General features: G+C 41.0%; 1 protein-coding gene across 1 annotated transcript in view; it reads left to right on the forward strand.

The window, feature by feature from the left end:
• Positions 1 to 16,733, forward strand: part of LOC139753306 (post-GPI attachment to proteins factor 2-like) — a 146,807-nt gene that overhangs the window by 76,232 nt on the left and 53,842 nt on the right. Inside the window, exon 6 of the mRNA XM_071669612.1 lies at positions 8,697 to 8,781. Within this exon, the coding sequence (XP_071525713.1) occupies positions 8,697 to 8,781 (85 nt within the window). The remainder of the gene's footprint in view (positions 1 to 8,696; positions 8,782 to 16,733) is intronic.

The raw sequence follows: 16,733 nt of genomic DNA on the forward strand, positions 1-16,733 counted from the left end.
CTCCCTTTCCACATCCAGGCCCCACACAGCTTTCCATGGATTACCCCAGATGCTTCACATGCCCTGATTCAATCCACTGACAGCACGTCAACCCCGGTATACCACATCAATCCAATTCACTCTATTCCTTGCCCTGCCTTTCACCCTCTTGCATGTTCAGGCCCCGATCACTCAAAATCTTTTTCACTCCATCTTTCCACCTCCAATTTGGTCTCCCATTTCTCCTCGTTCCCTCCACCTCTGACACATATATCCTCTTGGTCAATCTTTCCTCACTCATTCTCTCCATGTGCCCAAACCATTTCAAAACACCCTCTTCTGCTCTCTCAACCACGCTCTTTTTATTTCCACACATCTCTCTTACCCTTACATTACTTACTCGATCAAACCACCTCACACCACACATTGTCCTCAAACATCTCATTTCTAGCATATCCATCCTCCTGTGCACAACTCTATCCATAGTCCACGCCTCGCAACCATACAACATTGTTGGAACCACTATTCCTTCAAACATACCCATTTTTGCTTTCCGAGATAATGTTCTCGACTTCTACACATTCTTCAAGGCTCCCAGGATTTTCGCCCCCTCCCCCACCCTATGATCCACTTCCGCTTCCATGGTTCCATCCGGTGCCAGATCCACTCACAGATATCTAAAACACTTTACTTCCTCCATTTTTTCTCCATTCAAACTTACCTCCCAATTGACTTGACCCTCACTCCTACTGTACCTAATTACCTTGCTCTTATTCACATTTACTCTTAACTTTCTTCTTTCACACACTTTACCATACATATGTATGTATATTTATTCCCATGACCCCACGGGGAAAGTGAAACACGACAAGCTCGCAAGTGCACCCTCGTGCAACAATCACATCATCACGGGAGACACAAGAGAGAAAAATATGTATATATATATATATATATATATATATATATATATATATATATATATATATATATATATATATGTATATATCCCTGGGGATAGGGGAGAAAGAATACTTCCCACGTATTCCCTGCGTGTCGTAGAAGGCGACTAAAAGGGGAGGGAGCGGGTGGCTGGAAATCCTCCCCTCTCTTGTTTTTTTTTTTTAATTTTCCAAAAGACGGAACAGAGAAGGCGGTCAGGTGAGGATATTCCCTCTAAGGCCCAGTTCTCTGTTCTTAACGCTACCTCGCTAACGCGGGAAATGGTAAATAGTATGAAAAAAAAAAATATATATATATATATGGATCTGGAGAAGGCATATGATAGAGTTGATAGAGATGATCTGTGGAAGGTATTAAGAATATATGGTGTGGGAGGAAAGTTGTTAGAAGCAGTGAAAAGTTTTTATCGAGGATGTAAGGCATGTGTACGTGTAGGAAGAGAGGAAAGTGATTGGTTCTCAGTGAATGTAGGTTTGCGGCAGGGGTGTGTGATGTCTCCATGGTTGTTTAATTTGTTTATGGATTGGGTTGTTAGGGAGGTAAATGCAAGAGTTTTGGAAAGAGGGGCAAGTATGAAGTCTGTTGGGGATGAGAGAGCTTGGGAAGTGAGTCAGTTGTTGTTCGCTGATGATACAGCGCTGGTGGCTGATTCATGTGAGAAACTGCAGAAGCTGGTGACTGAGTTTGGTAAAGTGTGTGGAAGAAGAAAGTTAAGAGTAAATGTGAATAAGAGCAAGGTTATTAGGTACAGTAGGGTTGAGGGTCAAGTCAATTGGGAGGTGAGTTTGAATGGAGAAAAACTGGAGGAAGTGAAGTGTTTTAGATATCTGGGAGTGGATCTGGCAGCGGATGGAACCATGGAAGCGGAAGTGGATCATAGGGTGAGGGAGGGGGCGAAAATTCTGGGGGCCTTGAAGAATGTGTGGAAGTCGAGAACATTATCTCGGAAAGCAAAAATGATTATGTTTGAAGGAATAGTGGTTCCAACAATGTTGTATGGTTGCGAGGCGTGGGCTATGGATAGAGTTGTGCGCAGGAGGATGGATGTGCTGGAAATGAGATGTTTGAGGACAGTGTGTGGTGTGAGATGGTTTGATCGAGTGAGTAACGTAAGGGTAAGAGAGATGTGTGGAAATAAAAAGAGCGTGGTTGAGAGAGCAGAAGAGGGTGTTTTGAAGTGGTTTGGGCACATGGAGAGAATGAGTGAGGAAAGATTGACCAAGAGGATATATGTGTCGGAGGTGGAGGGAACGAGGAGAAGAGGGAGACCAAATTGGAGGTGGAAAGATGGAGTGAAAAAGATTTTGTGTGATTGGGGCCTGAACATGCAGGAGGGTGAAAGGAGGGCAAGGAATAGAGTGAATTGGAGCGATATGGTATACCGGGGTTGACGTGCTGTCAGTGGATTGAATCAAGGCATGTGAAGCGTCTGGGGTAAACCATGGAAAGCTGTGTAGGTATGTATATTTGCGTGTGTGGACGTATGTATATACATGTGTATGGGGGGGGTTGGGCCATTTCTTTCGTCTGTTTCCTTGCGCTACCTCGCAAACGCGGGAGACAGCGACAAAGTATAATAAAAAAAATAAAATATATATATATATATATATATATATATATTATTATATATATTATTATACTTTGTCGCTGTCTCCCGCGTTTGCGAGGTAGCGCAAGGAAACAGACGAAAGAAATGCCCCCCCCCCATACACATGTATATACATACGTCCACACACGCAAATATACATACCTACACAGCTCTTCATGGTTTACCCCAGACGCTTCACATGCTTTGCTTCAATCCACTGACAGCACGTCAACCCCGGTATACCACATCGCTCCAATTCACTCTATTCCTTGCCCTCCTTTCACCCTCCTGCATGTTCTGGCCCCGATCACACAAAATCTTTTTCACTCCATCTTTCCACCTGTATTGTTGACTGGTTGGTAAGGTTATTTAATGTATGTATGACTCATGGTGAGGTGCCTGAGGATTGGCGGAATGCGTGCATAGTGCCATTGTACAAAGGCAAAGGGGATAAGAGTGAGTGCTCAAATTACAGAGGTATAAGTTTGTTGAGTATTTCTGGTAAATTATATGGGAGGGTGTTGATTGAGAGGGTGAAGGCATGTACAGAGCATCAGATTGGGGAAGAGCAGTGTGGTTTCAGAAGTGGTAGAGGATGTGTGGATCAGGTGTTTGCTTTGAAGAATGTATGTGAGAAATACTTAGAAAAGCAAATGGATTTGTATGTAGCACCTGGGCATGAGAAGAAAGATCAAGAGAGGCAAGTGTTTTGGGAGCAGCTGAATGAGTGTGTTAGTGGTTTTGATGCACGAGACCGGGTCATAGTGATGGGTGATTTGAATGCAAAGGTGAGTAATGTGGCAGTTGAGGGAATAATTGGTATACATGGGGTGTTCAGTGTTGTAAATGGAAATGGTGAAGAGCTTGTAGAGTTATGTGCTGAAAAAGGACTGATGATTGGGAATACCTGGTTTAAAAAGCGAGATATACATAAGTATACTTATGTAAGTAGGAGAGATGGCCAGAAAGCGTTATTGGATTACGTGTTAATTGATAGGCGTGCGAAAGAGAGACTTTTGGATGTTAATGTGCTGAGAGGTGCAACTGGAGGGATGTCTGATCATTATCTTGTGGAGGCTAAGGTGAAGATTTGTATGGGTTTTCAGAAAAGAAGAGTGAATGTTGGGGTGAAGAGGGTGGTGAGAGTAAGTGAGCTTGAGAAGGAGACCTGTGTGAGGAAGTACCAGGAGAGACTGAGTACAGAATGGAAAAAGGTGAGAACAATGGAAGTAAGGGGAGTGGGGGAGGAATGGGATGTATTTAGGGAATCAGTGATGGATTGCGCAAAAGATGCTTGTGGCATGAGAAGAGTGGGAGGTGGGTTGATTAGAAAGGGTAGTGAGTGGTGGGATGAAGAAGTAAGAGTATTAGTGAAAGAGAAGAGAGAGGCATTTGGACGATTTTTGCAGGGAAAAAATGCAATTGAGTGGGAGATGTATAAAAGAAAGAGACAGGAGGTCAAGAGAAAGGTGCAAGAGGTGAAAAAAAGGGCAAATGAGAGTTGGGGTGAGAGAGTATCATTAAATTTTAGGGAGAATAAAAAGATGTTCTGGAAGGAGGTAAATAAAGTGCGTAAGACAAGGGAGCAAATGGGAACTTCAGTGAAGGGCGCAAATGGGGAGGTGATAACAAGTAGTGGTGATGTGAGAAGGAGATGGAGTGAGTATTTTGAAGGTTTGTTGAATGTGTTTGATGATAGAGTGGCAGATATAGGGTGTTTTGGTCGAGGTGGTGTGCAAAGTGAGAGGGTTAGGGAAAATGATTTGGTAAACAGAGAAGAGGTAGTGAAAGCTTTGCGGAAGATGAAAGCCGGCAAGGCAGCAGGTTTGGATGGTATTGCAGTGGAATTTATTAAAAAAGGGGGTGACTGTATGTATATATATATATATATATATATATATATATATATATATATATATCCCTGGGGATAGGGGATTAAGAATACTTCCCATGTATTCCCTGCTTGTCGTAGAAGGTGACTAAAAGGGGAGGGAGCGGGGGGCTGGAAATCCTCCCCTCTCGTTTTTTTTTAATTTTCCAAAAGAAGGAACAGAGTGGGGCCAGGTGAGGATATTCCGCAAAGGGCCAGTCCTCTGTTCTTAACGCTACCTTGCTAACCGGGAAATGGTGAATAGTTTAAAAGAAAAAAAAATCTCAATAGTAGATCATTTCTTTATGTTTCGACAGTAGATCTTTTCTTTACAGTCTTATGTTGGTTCAGATATACCAAAAGCTGCAGTTTTGTCAGAGAATGAAATTAAGTTGTTTAGTCTAAAATAGTCATTTTAGAATGATACTGAGATTTGATAAGGTCTCTGCAAAGGATGGCATTCAAATTATTAAGAATTCCACTTTTTTTTTATTTTTTCATTTTTTTTTTTCATACTATTCGCCATTTCCCGCATTAGCGAGGTAGCGTTAAGAACAGAGGACTGGGCGTTTGAGGGAATATCCTCATATGGCCCCCTTCTCTGTTCCTTCTTTTGGAAAATTTAAAAAAAAATGAGAGGGGAGGATTTCCAGCCCCCCCGCTCCCTTCCCTTTTAGTCGCCTTCTACAACATGCAGGGAATACGTGGGAAGTATTCTCTCTCCCCTATATATATTTATCTATTTATTCACTTTGTCCTGTCGCCGTCTCCTGCGCCAGCGAGGTATTGCAAGGAAACAGACGAAAGAATGGCCCAACCCACCCACACACACATGCATACACACACACATCCACACACACCACATATACACACCTACACATCTCAGCGTATACATATATATACACACACAGACATATACATATATACCCATGTACATAATTCATACTGTCTGCCTTTATTCATTCCCATCGCCACCTTGCCACACATGGAATAACAACATCCTTCCCCCTCATGTGTGTGAGGTAGTGCTAGGAAAAGACAACAAAGGCCCTATTCGTTCACACTCAGTCTCTAGCTGTCATGTAATAATGCACCGAAACCACAGCTCCCTTTCCACATCCAGGCCCCACAGAACTTTCCGTGGTTTACCCAAACGCTTCACATGCCCTGGTTCAATCCATTGACACCATGTCGACCCCAGTATACCACATCGTTCCAATTCACTCTATTCCTTGCACGCCTTTCACCCTCCTGCATGTTCAGGCCCCGATAACTCAAAATCTTTTTCACTCCATCTTTTCCCCTCCAATTTGGTCTCCCACTTCTCCTCGTTCCCTCCATCTTTGACACGTACATCCTCTTTGTTAATCCTCCTTACTCATCCTCACGAGTCCAAATTATTTCAACATAAGCCACTTCTGCTCTCTCAACCACTCTTTTTATTACCACACATATCTTTTACCCTTTCATTACTTAGTCAATCAAACCACATGTATTTTATTTCATATATATTTGTCATTTCCCATATTAGTGAGGTAGTGTTAAGAACATGAGGATAGAGGACAAAGAGGATATATGCATCAGAAGTGGAGGGAACAATCACCCCGCCAATTACTACCAATTTCTCAACTGCCCATATCCCATATCTCTTGCACATGCTATCACTGCTTCACTAAATATCTCCCATTCCCCTTGCTTCATTTGCTTACAACTTTAGCTATTCTATACCCAGTCTCTTCTGGTATTTCACACACACACACACACACACACACACACACACACACACACACACACACACACACACACACACACACACACACATCTCTTTTTTCCAAGCTCATTTCTTTCTCACCCTCTTCTCATTCATATTAGTTTCCCCTCCCAACACATTAACATCTAGGAGTCTATCTTTTGCACACCTATAAATTTGTACAGAGTCCAACACTTCTCTCTGACCAGGTTCCCTACTCACTGATGTATATTTATGCATGTCCCTTTAAAAAAAAAAAAAAAAAAAAAAAAAAAAAACAGGTATTCCTAATTACCATACCATTTTCTGCACACAACTCCACAAGCTGTTGACTATTCATATTTCACCTCAGTAATACCCAATGTCTCCTAATTCTGCCATCAATGGCCACATTACTTACTCTTGCAATTATGACATCAATGGCCACATTACTCACTCTTGCAATTATGCCATCAATGGCCACATTACTCACTCTTGCAATTATGCCATCAATGGCCACATTACTCACTCTTGCAATTATGCCATCAATGGCCACATTACTCACTCTTGCAATTATGCCATCAATGGCCCCATTACTCACTCTTGCAATTATGCCATCAATGGCCACATCACTCACTCTTGCAATTATGCCATCAATGGCCGCATTACTCACTCTTGCAATTATGTAATCAATGACCACATTGCTCACTTGCAATTATGCCATCAGTGGCCACATTACTCACTCTTGCAATTATGCCATCAATGGCCACATTACCCACTCTTGCAATTATGTCATCAATGGCCACATTACTCACTCTTGCAATTATGTCATCAATGGCCCCATTACTCACTCTTGCAATTATGTTATCAATGGCATAAAAATGGTTATACCTAATGTTTCTAAGGATTTTTCCTTCAGGAGAATAGGTTTTGTTTCATTTTACAGTTGAAGGTTAGTTGCCTTGAGGATACTTTTTAGAAGCTTTTTCTTTAGCCCTACTCCTTCATGTGGGTATTTTTTCATGCTTGTGTGACAAACCAAAGAGAAGAAAAATATAGGTTCGAAACCGGTTGTATTATTATCATCATGCCAGCTTTTCCACTCTTTCTATAAAACCTTTTTCTCTTACTTTTTGTGGATGCCTTAGGTGAGTGACTATGATCTGTGACGTGAGCTTTGAGTAGTTGGTGAAAGGCTGGCCGATGATGTCAGCCTGGTTGCTGTTGCTGTTTGGCTGAAGGCAGACACTGTATTAGATGAACTTGTCTGTGGTAGCTGACTGTATGAAGGCAGACTCTGTATTAGGTGACCTACTCTGTAGAAACCATTGACAAAGGATATAAGTAGGCTACTGTCTTTTTACTGAATAAGAGGCTGAATAGGGTCATAACTGATACATTTCCAAGAAATGTATCTCTGTGCTCATGGGACACCTCCTCAGAGAGAAAAGGTTTTTCATCTTGCATTACCAATTTTTTGAAGTAAGAAAGTTCAAAATAGTGAGATTTAGTTTATTACAGGTTTTTTATAATTATATAAAGTGAAAGCAGATTTTTGTATATTTTCTGAGAATTGTCTGCTGCAGTGAATTTTGTTCATGAGATTGTCAGAATAAACTATTTTTGAGTATTTAGATAAAGGATAAGGCTCTGTTCTCATGATGCTTAAGGCAGGCACAAGTACTTAGATGGATAGGAAGTGTAAATGTTACTGTGGCCAGTGTGGGTCACATATTAGCATTAAAGTCCTGCATGTAGCTAACTCTTCTTGCCTTGGTAAAGCTGTCCTACAAAATTAGTAAAGAATGTAAATGGTGTTAGTTTTTTGTTTTGTTCATATTTTTTTTTTGGGGGGGGGGAAATGTTTTTTAGCAACTAAATTTTCATTCTAAGAACGAGGAATACTTGTGTTTTATTATGCAATGCTCGTAGAAAATTAATTGAAAGGAGATTAGCGTGAATAGCACTGCATCTGCAGCAAGGATCCATAGAAAAATCTGATGTTGAGTATCTTTAGATATAATGGTATATGTAGTGTGATGATTAGAGAAAAGTAATATATAAAGTTAGTTTCTTAGTTCTAAACTTGCAGTGCAAAAGTGGGTATTGAAAAAATGAATGGGTTATAAATAGTATGAAAATGAAATAGGGAATCTGTTAAAAAGAAGAATAAACAGTAAATCAACTAATCATTTGTACTTACCAGAATGAAAGGATAGAATTGGGGAATGTACATAGGAATAAATTGTGAGCCACTCATTATGATTCCCTTAACTTTGCAAGTAGTTTTGCTTGCCATAGGTCATTTGAAAAGTTAGCATTGATTACATGGCTTAGACCTAGATAAATCAAGATAGTAATTCTAGGCAGAGGTGAAGCTTTCAGATGTGTGATAGTTTGATACTAAGATCAAAGTAGTAATTCTAGGCAGAGGTGAAGCTTTCAGATGTGTGATAGTTTGATACTAAGACAAAGGTAGAACTGTTTATTGCTTAGGGTGACATTTGATATGATTTCATGTAAGGGAAATATTTTTGATGTTTGACAACCTTTTGTTTGCAATCTTGCAGAAACAACTAATGGCTGCTAATCTGACAAGTTTCTTTGTTGCACTGTACTTTTTCTATCGTCACAACACCTACTGTGAACCAGGGAGTAAGTATTTTCAATAATTTCCTGTTTATAGTGAATCTAAGCCATGGCCATTTACTAATTTCAAGCATTAAGTATTTGTTTTTTGTCTTATTTTCATGGATTATGTTTCCTCTATTATCTTTAAGTAAAGATGCCTCTTATGTATTGTGGAATTGTAATCAAAGTTGTATGCTCTTGTATGCATAATAGGAAAAGTGATTGTATGGTGTTAAATATACATGATGAACTGTCATATCCATTCTAACACTTCTAAGATTTGTGTGTATGTTTATGGATTTTTCAGAAGTGGTAGAGGATGTGTGGATCAGATGTTTGCTTTGAAAAATGTATGTGTGAAATACTTAGAAAAACAGATCTATTTGTATGGAGCATTTATGGATCTGGAGAAGGCATATGATAAGGTTGATCAACATGTTTTGTGGAAGGTTTTAAGAGTATATGCTATGGGAGGTAAGTTGCTAGAAGCAGTGAAAAGTTTTTACCAAGGATGTAAGGCATGTGTACGAGTAGGAAGAGAGGAGAGTGATAGGTTCCCAGTGAATGTCAGTTTGTGGCAGGGGTGCATGATGTCTCCATTGGTTGTTTACTTTGTTTATGGATGGGGTTGTTTGGGAGGTGAATTCAAGAGTATTGGAGAGAGGGGCAAGTATGCAGTCTTTTGTGGATGGGCAGGCCTGGGAAGTGAGTCAGTTGTTGTTCATTGATGATACAGCGCTGGTGGCTGATTCAGGTGAGAAACTGCAGTAGCTGGTGACTGAGTTTGGTAAAGTTTGTGAAAGAGGAAAGCTTAAAGTAAATGTGAATAAGAGCAAGGTTATTAGGTTCAGTAGGGTTGAGGGACAAGTGAATTGGGAGGTAAGTTTGAATGGAGAAAAATTGGAGGAAGTGAAGTGTTTTAGATATCTGGGAGTGGATTTAGCAGCGAATGGAACCATGGAAGCGGAAGTGAGTCACAGGGTGGGGGAGGGGGCGAAGGTTCTTGGAGGGTTGAAAAATGTGTGGAAGGTGAGAATGTTATCTCGTAGAGCAAAAATGGATATGTTTGAAGGAATAGTTATTCCAACAATGTTATATGGCTGCAAGGCATGGGCTATAGTTAGGGTTGTGTGGAGGAGAGTGGATGTGTTGGAAATGAGATGTTTTAGGACAGTATGTGGTGTGAGGTGATTTGATCGAGTAAGTAATGAAAGGGTAAGAGAGATGTGTGGTACTGAATAGAGTGTGGTTGAGAGAGCTGAAGAGGGTGTATTGAAATGATTTAGTCAAATGGAGAGAATGAGTGAGGAAAGATGGAGAAAGAGGATATATGTGTTGGAGGTGGAGGGAACAAGGAGAAGTGGGAGACCAATTGGAGGTGAAAGGATGGAGTGAAGATTTTAAATGATTGGGGCCTGAACATACTGGACGGTGAAAGGCGTGCAAGGAATAGAGTGAATTGGAACATTGTGGTGTACTGGGGTCGATGTGCTGTCATTGGATTGAACCAAGGAACGTGAAGCCTCTGGGATGTGGAAAGGAAGCTGTGGTTTTGTTGCATTACACATGACAGCTAGAGAGTGAGTGTGAATGAATGTGGACTTCGTTGTCTTTTTCTAGTGCTACCTTGCATGCGCTAGGGGTGGGGGGTGCCATTTCATGTGTGGCGGGGTGGCAGCGGGACGTATGAATATTATTTATTTATTTATTTATTTTGCTTTGTCGCTGTCTCCCACGTTTGCGAGGTAGCGCAAGGAAACAGACGAAAGAAATGGCCCAACCCACCCCCATACACATGTATATACATACACGTCCACACACGCAAATATACATACCTATACATCTCATTGTACACATATATATACACTCACAGACATATACATATATACACATGTACATAATTCATACTGTCTGCCTTTATTTATTCCCATCGCCACCTCGCCAGTCATGGAATAACATCCCCCTCCCCTCTCATGTGTGCGAGGTAGCACTAGGAAAAGACAACAAAGGCCCCATTCGTTCACACTCAGTCTCTAGCTGTCATGTAATAATGCCCAAAAGCACAGCTCCCTTTCCACATCCAGGCCCCACAGGACTTTCTATGGTTTACCCCAAACGCTTCGCATGCCCTGATTCAATCCATTGACAGCACGTCGACCCCAGTATACCACATCGATCCAATTCACTCTATTCCTTGCCCACCTTTCACCCTCCTGCATGTTCAGGCCCCGATCACTCAAAATCTTTTTCACTCCATCTTTCCACCTCCAATTTGGTCTCCCACTTCTCCTCGTTCCCTCCACCTCCGACACATATATCCTCTTGGTCAATCTTTCCTCACTCATTCTCTCCATGTGCCCAAACCATTTCAAAACACCCTCTTCTGCTTTCTCAACCACGCTCTTTTTATTTCCACACATCTCTCTTACCCTTACATTACTTACTCGATCAAACCACCTCACACCACATGTTGTCCTCAAACATCTCATTTCCAGCACATCCACCCTCCTGCACACAACTCTATCCATAGCCCACGCCTTGCAACCATACAACATTGTTGGAACCACTATTCCTTCAAACATACCTATTTTTGCCTTCCGAGATAATGTTCTTGACTTCCAAACATTCTTCAAGGCTCCCAGGATTTTCGCCCCCTCCCCCACCCTATGATTCACTTCTGCTTCCATGGTTCTGCTGCCAGATCCACTCCCAGATATCTAAAACACTTTACTTCCTCCAGTTTTTCTCCATTCAAACTTACCTCCCAATTGACTTGACCCTCAACCCTACTGTACCTAATAACCTTGCTCTTATTCACATTTATGCTTAATTTTCTTCTTTCACACACTTTACCAAACTCAGTCACCAGCTTCTGCAGTTTCTCACATGAATCAGCCATCAGCGCTGTATCATCAGTGAACAACAACTGACTCACTTCCCAAGCTCTCTCATCCACAATAGACTGCATACTTGCCCCTCTTTCCAAAGCTCTTGCATTCACCTCCCTAACAACCCCATCCATAAACAAATTAAACAACCATGGAGACATCACACACCCCTGCCGCAAACCTACATTCACTGAGAACCAATCACTTTCCTCCCTTACTACATATACACATCCCTTACTTCCTCGATAAAAACTTTTCACTGCTTCTAACAACTTGCCTCCCACACCATATATTCTTAGTACCTTCCACAGAGCATCTCTATCAACTCTGTCATATGCCTTCTCCAGATCCATAAATGCTACATACAAATCCATTTGCTTTTCTAAGTATTTCTCACATACATTCTTCAAAGCAAACACCTGATCCACACATCCTCTACCACTTCTGAAACCACACTGCTCTTCCCCAATCTGATGCTCTGTACATGCCTTCACCCTCTCAATCAATACCCTCCCATATAATTTCCCAGAAATACTCAACAAACTTATACCTCTGTAATTTGAGCACTCACTCTTATCCCCTTTGCCTTTGTACAATGGCACTATGCAAGCATTCCGCCAATCCTCAGGCACCTCACCATGAATCATACATACATTGAATTACCTTACCAACCAGTCAACAATACAGTCACCCCCGTTTTTAATAAGTTCCACTGCAATACCATCCAAACCTACTGCCTTGCCGGCTTTCATCTTCCGCAAAGCTTTTACTACCTCTTCTCTGTTTACCAAATAATTTTCCCTAACCCTCTCACTTTGCACACCACCTTGACCAAAACACCCTATATCTGTTACTCTATCATCAAACACATTCAACAAACCTTCAAAATACTCACTCCATCTCCTTCTCACATCACCACTACTTGTTATCACCTCCCCATTAGCCCCCTTCACTGAAGTTCCCATTTGTTCCCTTGTCGTACGCACTTTATTTACCTCCTTCCAGAACATCTTTTTATTCTCCCTAAAATTTAATGATACTCTCTCACCCCAACTCTCATTTGCCTTCTTTTTCATCTCTTGCACCTTTCTCTTGACCTCTTGCCTCTTTCTTTTATACATCTCCCAGTCATTTGCATTTTTCCCTGCAAAAATCGTCCAAATGCCTCTCTCTTCTCTTTCACTAATAATCTTACTTCTTCATCCCACCACTCACTACCCTTTCTAATCAACCCACCTCCCACGCTTCTCATGCTATAAGCATCTTTTGCGCAAGCTATCACTGCTTCCCTAAATACATCCCATTCCTCCCCCACTCCCCTTACCTCCTTTGTTCTCACCTTTTTCCATTCTGTACTCAGTCTCTCCTGGTACTTCCTCACACAAGTCTCCTTCCCAAGCTCACTTACTCTCACCACCCTCTTTACCCCAACATTCTCTCTTCTTTTCTGAAAACCCATACAAATCTTGACCTTTGCCTCCACAAGATAATGATCAGACATCCCTCCATTTGCACTTCTCAGCACATTAACATCCAAAAGTCTCTCTTTCGCGCGCCTGTCAATTAACACGTAATCCAATAACGCTCTCTGGCCATCTCTCCTACTTACATATGTATACTTATGTATATCTCGCCTTTTAAACCAGGTATTCCCAATCACCAGTCCTTTTTCAGCACATAAATCTACAAGCTCTTCACCATTTCCATTCACAACACTGAACACCCTATATATACATGAATATGGACATGTATATTTATGTTGTGTATGTATATGTGTGTATTGCTATGAGTCCATGGGGAAAGTGAAATACAATAAGTTCCCAAGTGCACTTTTGTGTAATAATCACATCATCAGGGGAGACATGAGCAAAATATCATGGTCAGTTGATATACAACGAAGAGACGCATGTAGGACGCCATTTGGTAGACATGCAATTGTCAAAGACAGACAAAGAGCATATCATAAGCATATTATGTGGAAAAGAAGATGAATTGTTTACAAATTTTATCAACAATAAAGTTATCCAATTTGTGTAGACTATCACTAATATTAAGATTATAAAATTTCTATAGACCATCTCTAATATTAAGGTTATATTTCTTTGTGTATTTAATAACAGAAGATTCAATGATATTTCTCGTGGTGATAGAGTTAGAGTTAATAACTGAGATGGCAGTACTCCAGTCAGTAAAATGACCATAGTTTTTAATGTGATTAAACAAGGCATTTAATTCTCATCCCGTTCTTATACGATATTTATGTTGCTTAAGTCTAACAGAAAATTCCGTACCAGTCTGCCCAACATAAAACTTATCACAATTTTTACATGACACTTTATAGATGCACCCAGAACTTTCTGGTGAATTCCTGATTAAGATATTCTGTATAGTATTATTGTTGCTGAAGGCAACATTTACATTAAAGGATTTATGCAACATAGGAAGTAAAGTAGAATTATTATTAAAAGGGATAACTAAAAGATTCTTGGTGTCAATGAGAGGTTTGGGCTCAACTCTCTAAAATGATTTCTTTGCTAACTTAAGGGATTTATCAATGAAAGATCCTTCATTGATAAATGAAAGACTCATAGGAATATACTTGATCATGCGCAAAATTGTGATCCTTTCCAGTATGTATGTATACGTTGAAATGTATAGGTATGTATATGTGCGTGTGTGGGGATTTATGTATATACATGTGTATGTGGATGGGTATGCTCTGTACATGCCTTCACCCTCTCAATCAATTCTTCTTCTTCATACTATTCGCCGTTTCCCGCGATAGCGAGGTAGCGTTAAGAACAGAGGATTGGGCCTTTTTTGGAATATCCTCACCTGGCCCCCTCTGTTCCTTCTTTTGGAAAATTAAAAAAAAAGAAAAAAAAAAAAAAAGAGAGGGGAGGATTTCCAGCCCCCCGCTCCCTCCCCTTTTAGTCGCCTTCTACGACACGCAGGGAATACGTGGGAAGTATTCTTAATCCCCTATCCCCAGGGACGTCAATCAATACCCTCCCATATAATTTCCCAGGAATACTCAACAAACTTATACCTCTGTAATTTGAGCGCTCACTTTTATCCCCTTTGCTTTTGTACAATGGCACTATGCAAGCATTCTGCCAATCCTCAGGCACCTCACCATGAGTCATACATATATTGAATAACCTTACTAACCAGTCAACAATACAGTCATCCCCTTATTTAATAAATTCCACTGCAATACCATCCAATCCCGCTGCCTTGCCGACTTTCATCTTCCGCAAAGCTTTTACTACCTCTTCTCTGTTTACCAAATCATTTTCCCTAACCCTCTCACTTTGCACACCAACTCGAGCAAAACACCCTATATCTGCCACTCTATCATCAAACACATTCAACAAACCTTCAAAATACTCACTCCATATCCTTCTCACATCACCACTACTTGTTATCACCTCCCCATTATCCCCCTTCACTAAAGTTCCTATTTGTTCCCTCGTCCTACGCACTTTATTTACCATCTTCCAAAACATCTTTTTATTCTCCCTAAAATTTAATGATACTCTCTCACCCCAACTCTCATTTGCCCTCTTTTTCACCTCTTCCACCTTTCTTTTGACGTCATGCCTCTTTCTTTTATACATCTCCCACTCTTTTGCATTTTTTCCCTGCAAAAATCATCCAAATGCTTCTCTCTTCTCTTTCACTAATACTCTTACCTCTTCATCCCACCACTCACTACCCTTTCGAATCTGCCCACCTCCCACGCTTCTCATGCCACAAACATCTTTTGTGCAAGCCATCACTGCTTCCCTAAATACACCCCTTTCCTCCCCCACTCCCCTTAAGTCCTTTGTTCTCACCTTTTTCCATTCTGTACTCAGTCTCTCCTGGTACTTCCTCACACAAGTCTCCTTCCCAAGCTCACTTACTCTCACCACTCTTTTCACCCCAACATTCTTCTTTTCTGAAAACCTCTACAAATCTTCACCTTCGCCTCCAGAAGATAATGATCAGACATCCCTCCAGTTGCACCTCTAGGTACATTAACATCCAAAAGTCTCTTTTTCGTGCACCTATCAATTAACACGTAATCCAATAACGCTCTCTGGCTATCTCTCCTACTTACATACGTATACTTATGTATATCTCTCTTTTTAAACCAGGTATTCCCAATCACCAGCCCTTTTTCAACACATAAATCTACATGCTCTTCACCATTTCCATTTACAACACTGAACACCCCATGTACACCAATTATTTCATCAACTGCCACATTACTCACCTTTGCATTCAAATCACCCATCACTATAACGTGGTCTCGGGCATGAAAACTACTAACACACTCACTCAGCTGCTCCCAAAACACTTGCCTCTCATGATCTTTCTTCTCGTGCCCAGGTGCATATGCACCAATAATCACCCATCTCTCTCCATCAACTTTCAGTTTTACCCATATCAGTCTAGAGTTTACTTTCTTACACTCTATCACATACTCCCACAACTCCTGTTTCAGGAGGAGTGCTACTCCTTCCCTTGCTCTTGTCCTCCCACTAACCCCTGACTTTACTCCCAGAACATTCCCAAACCACTCTTCCCCTTTACCCTTGAGCTTTGTTTCACTCAGAGCCAAAACATCCAGGTTCCTTTCCCCAAACATACTACTTATCTCTCCTTTTTTCTCATCCTGGTTACATCCACACACATTTAGACACCCCAATCTGAGCCTTCGAGGAGGATGAGCACTCCCTGCATGCCGTCACCCTCTCAATCAATACCCTCCCATATAATTTCCCAGGAATATCCAACAAACTTATACCTCTGTAATTTGAGCACTCACCTTTATCCCCTTTGGCTTTGTACACTGGCGCTATGAAAGCATACCGGCAATCCTCAGGCACCTCACCATTAGTCATACATACATTGAATAACCTTACCAACCAGTCAACAACACACTCACCCCCTTTTTAATAAATTTACTGCAATACCATCAAACCTGCTGCCTTGCTGGCTTTCATCCTCTGCAAAGCTTTTACTACCTCCTCTCAGTTCACCAAATCATTCTCCTTAATCCTCTCACTTTGCATGCCACCTCAACCAAAACACCCTATA

This window comes from Panulirus ornatus, chromosome 2 (genome assembly GCF_036320965.1).
Source record: "Panulirus ornatus isolate Po-2019 chromosome 2, ASM3632096v1, whole genome shotgun sequence".
Lineage (NCBI taxonomy): Eukaryota > Metazoa > Arthropoda > Malacostraca > Decapoda > Palinuridae > Panulirus > Panulirus ornatus.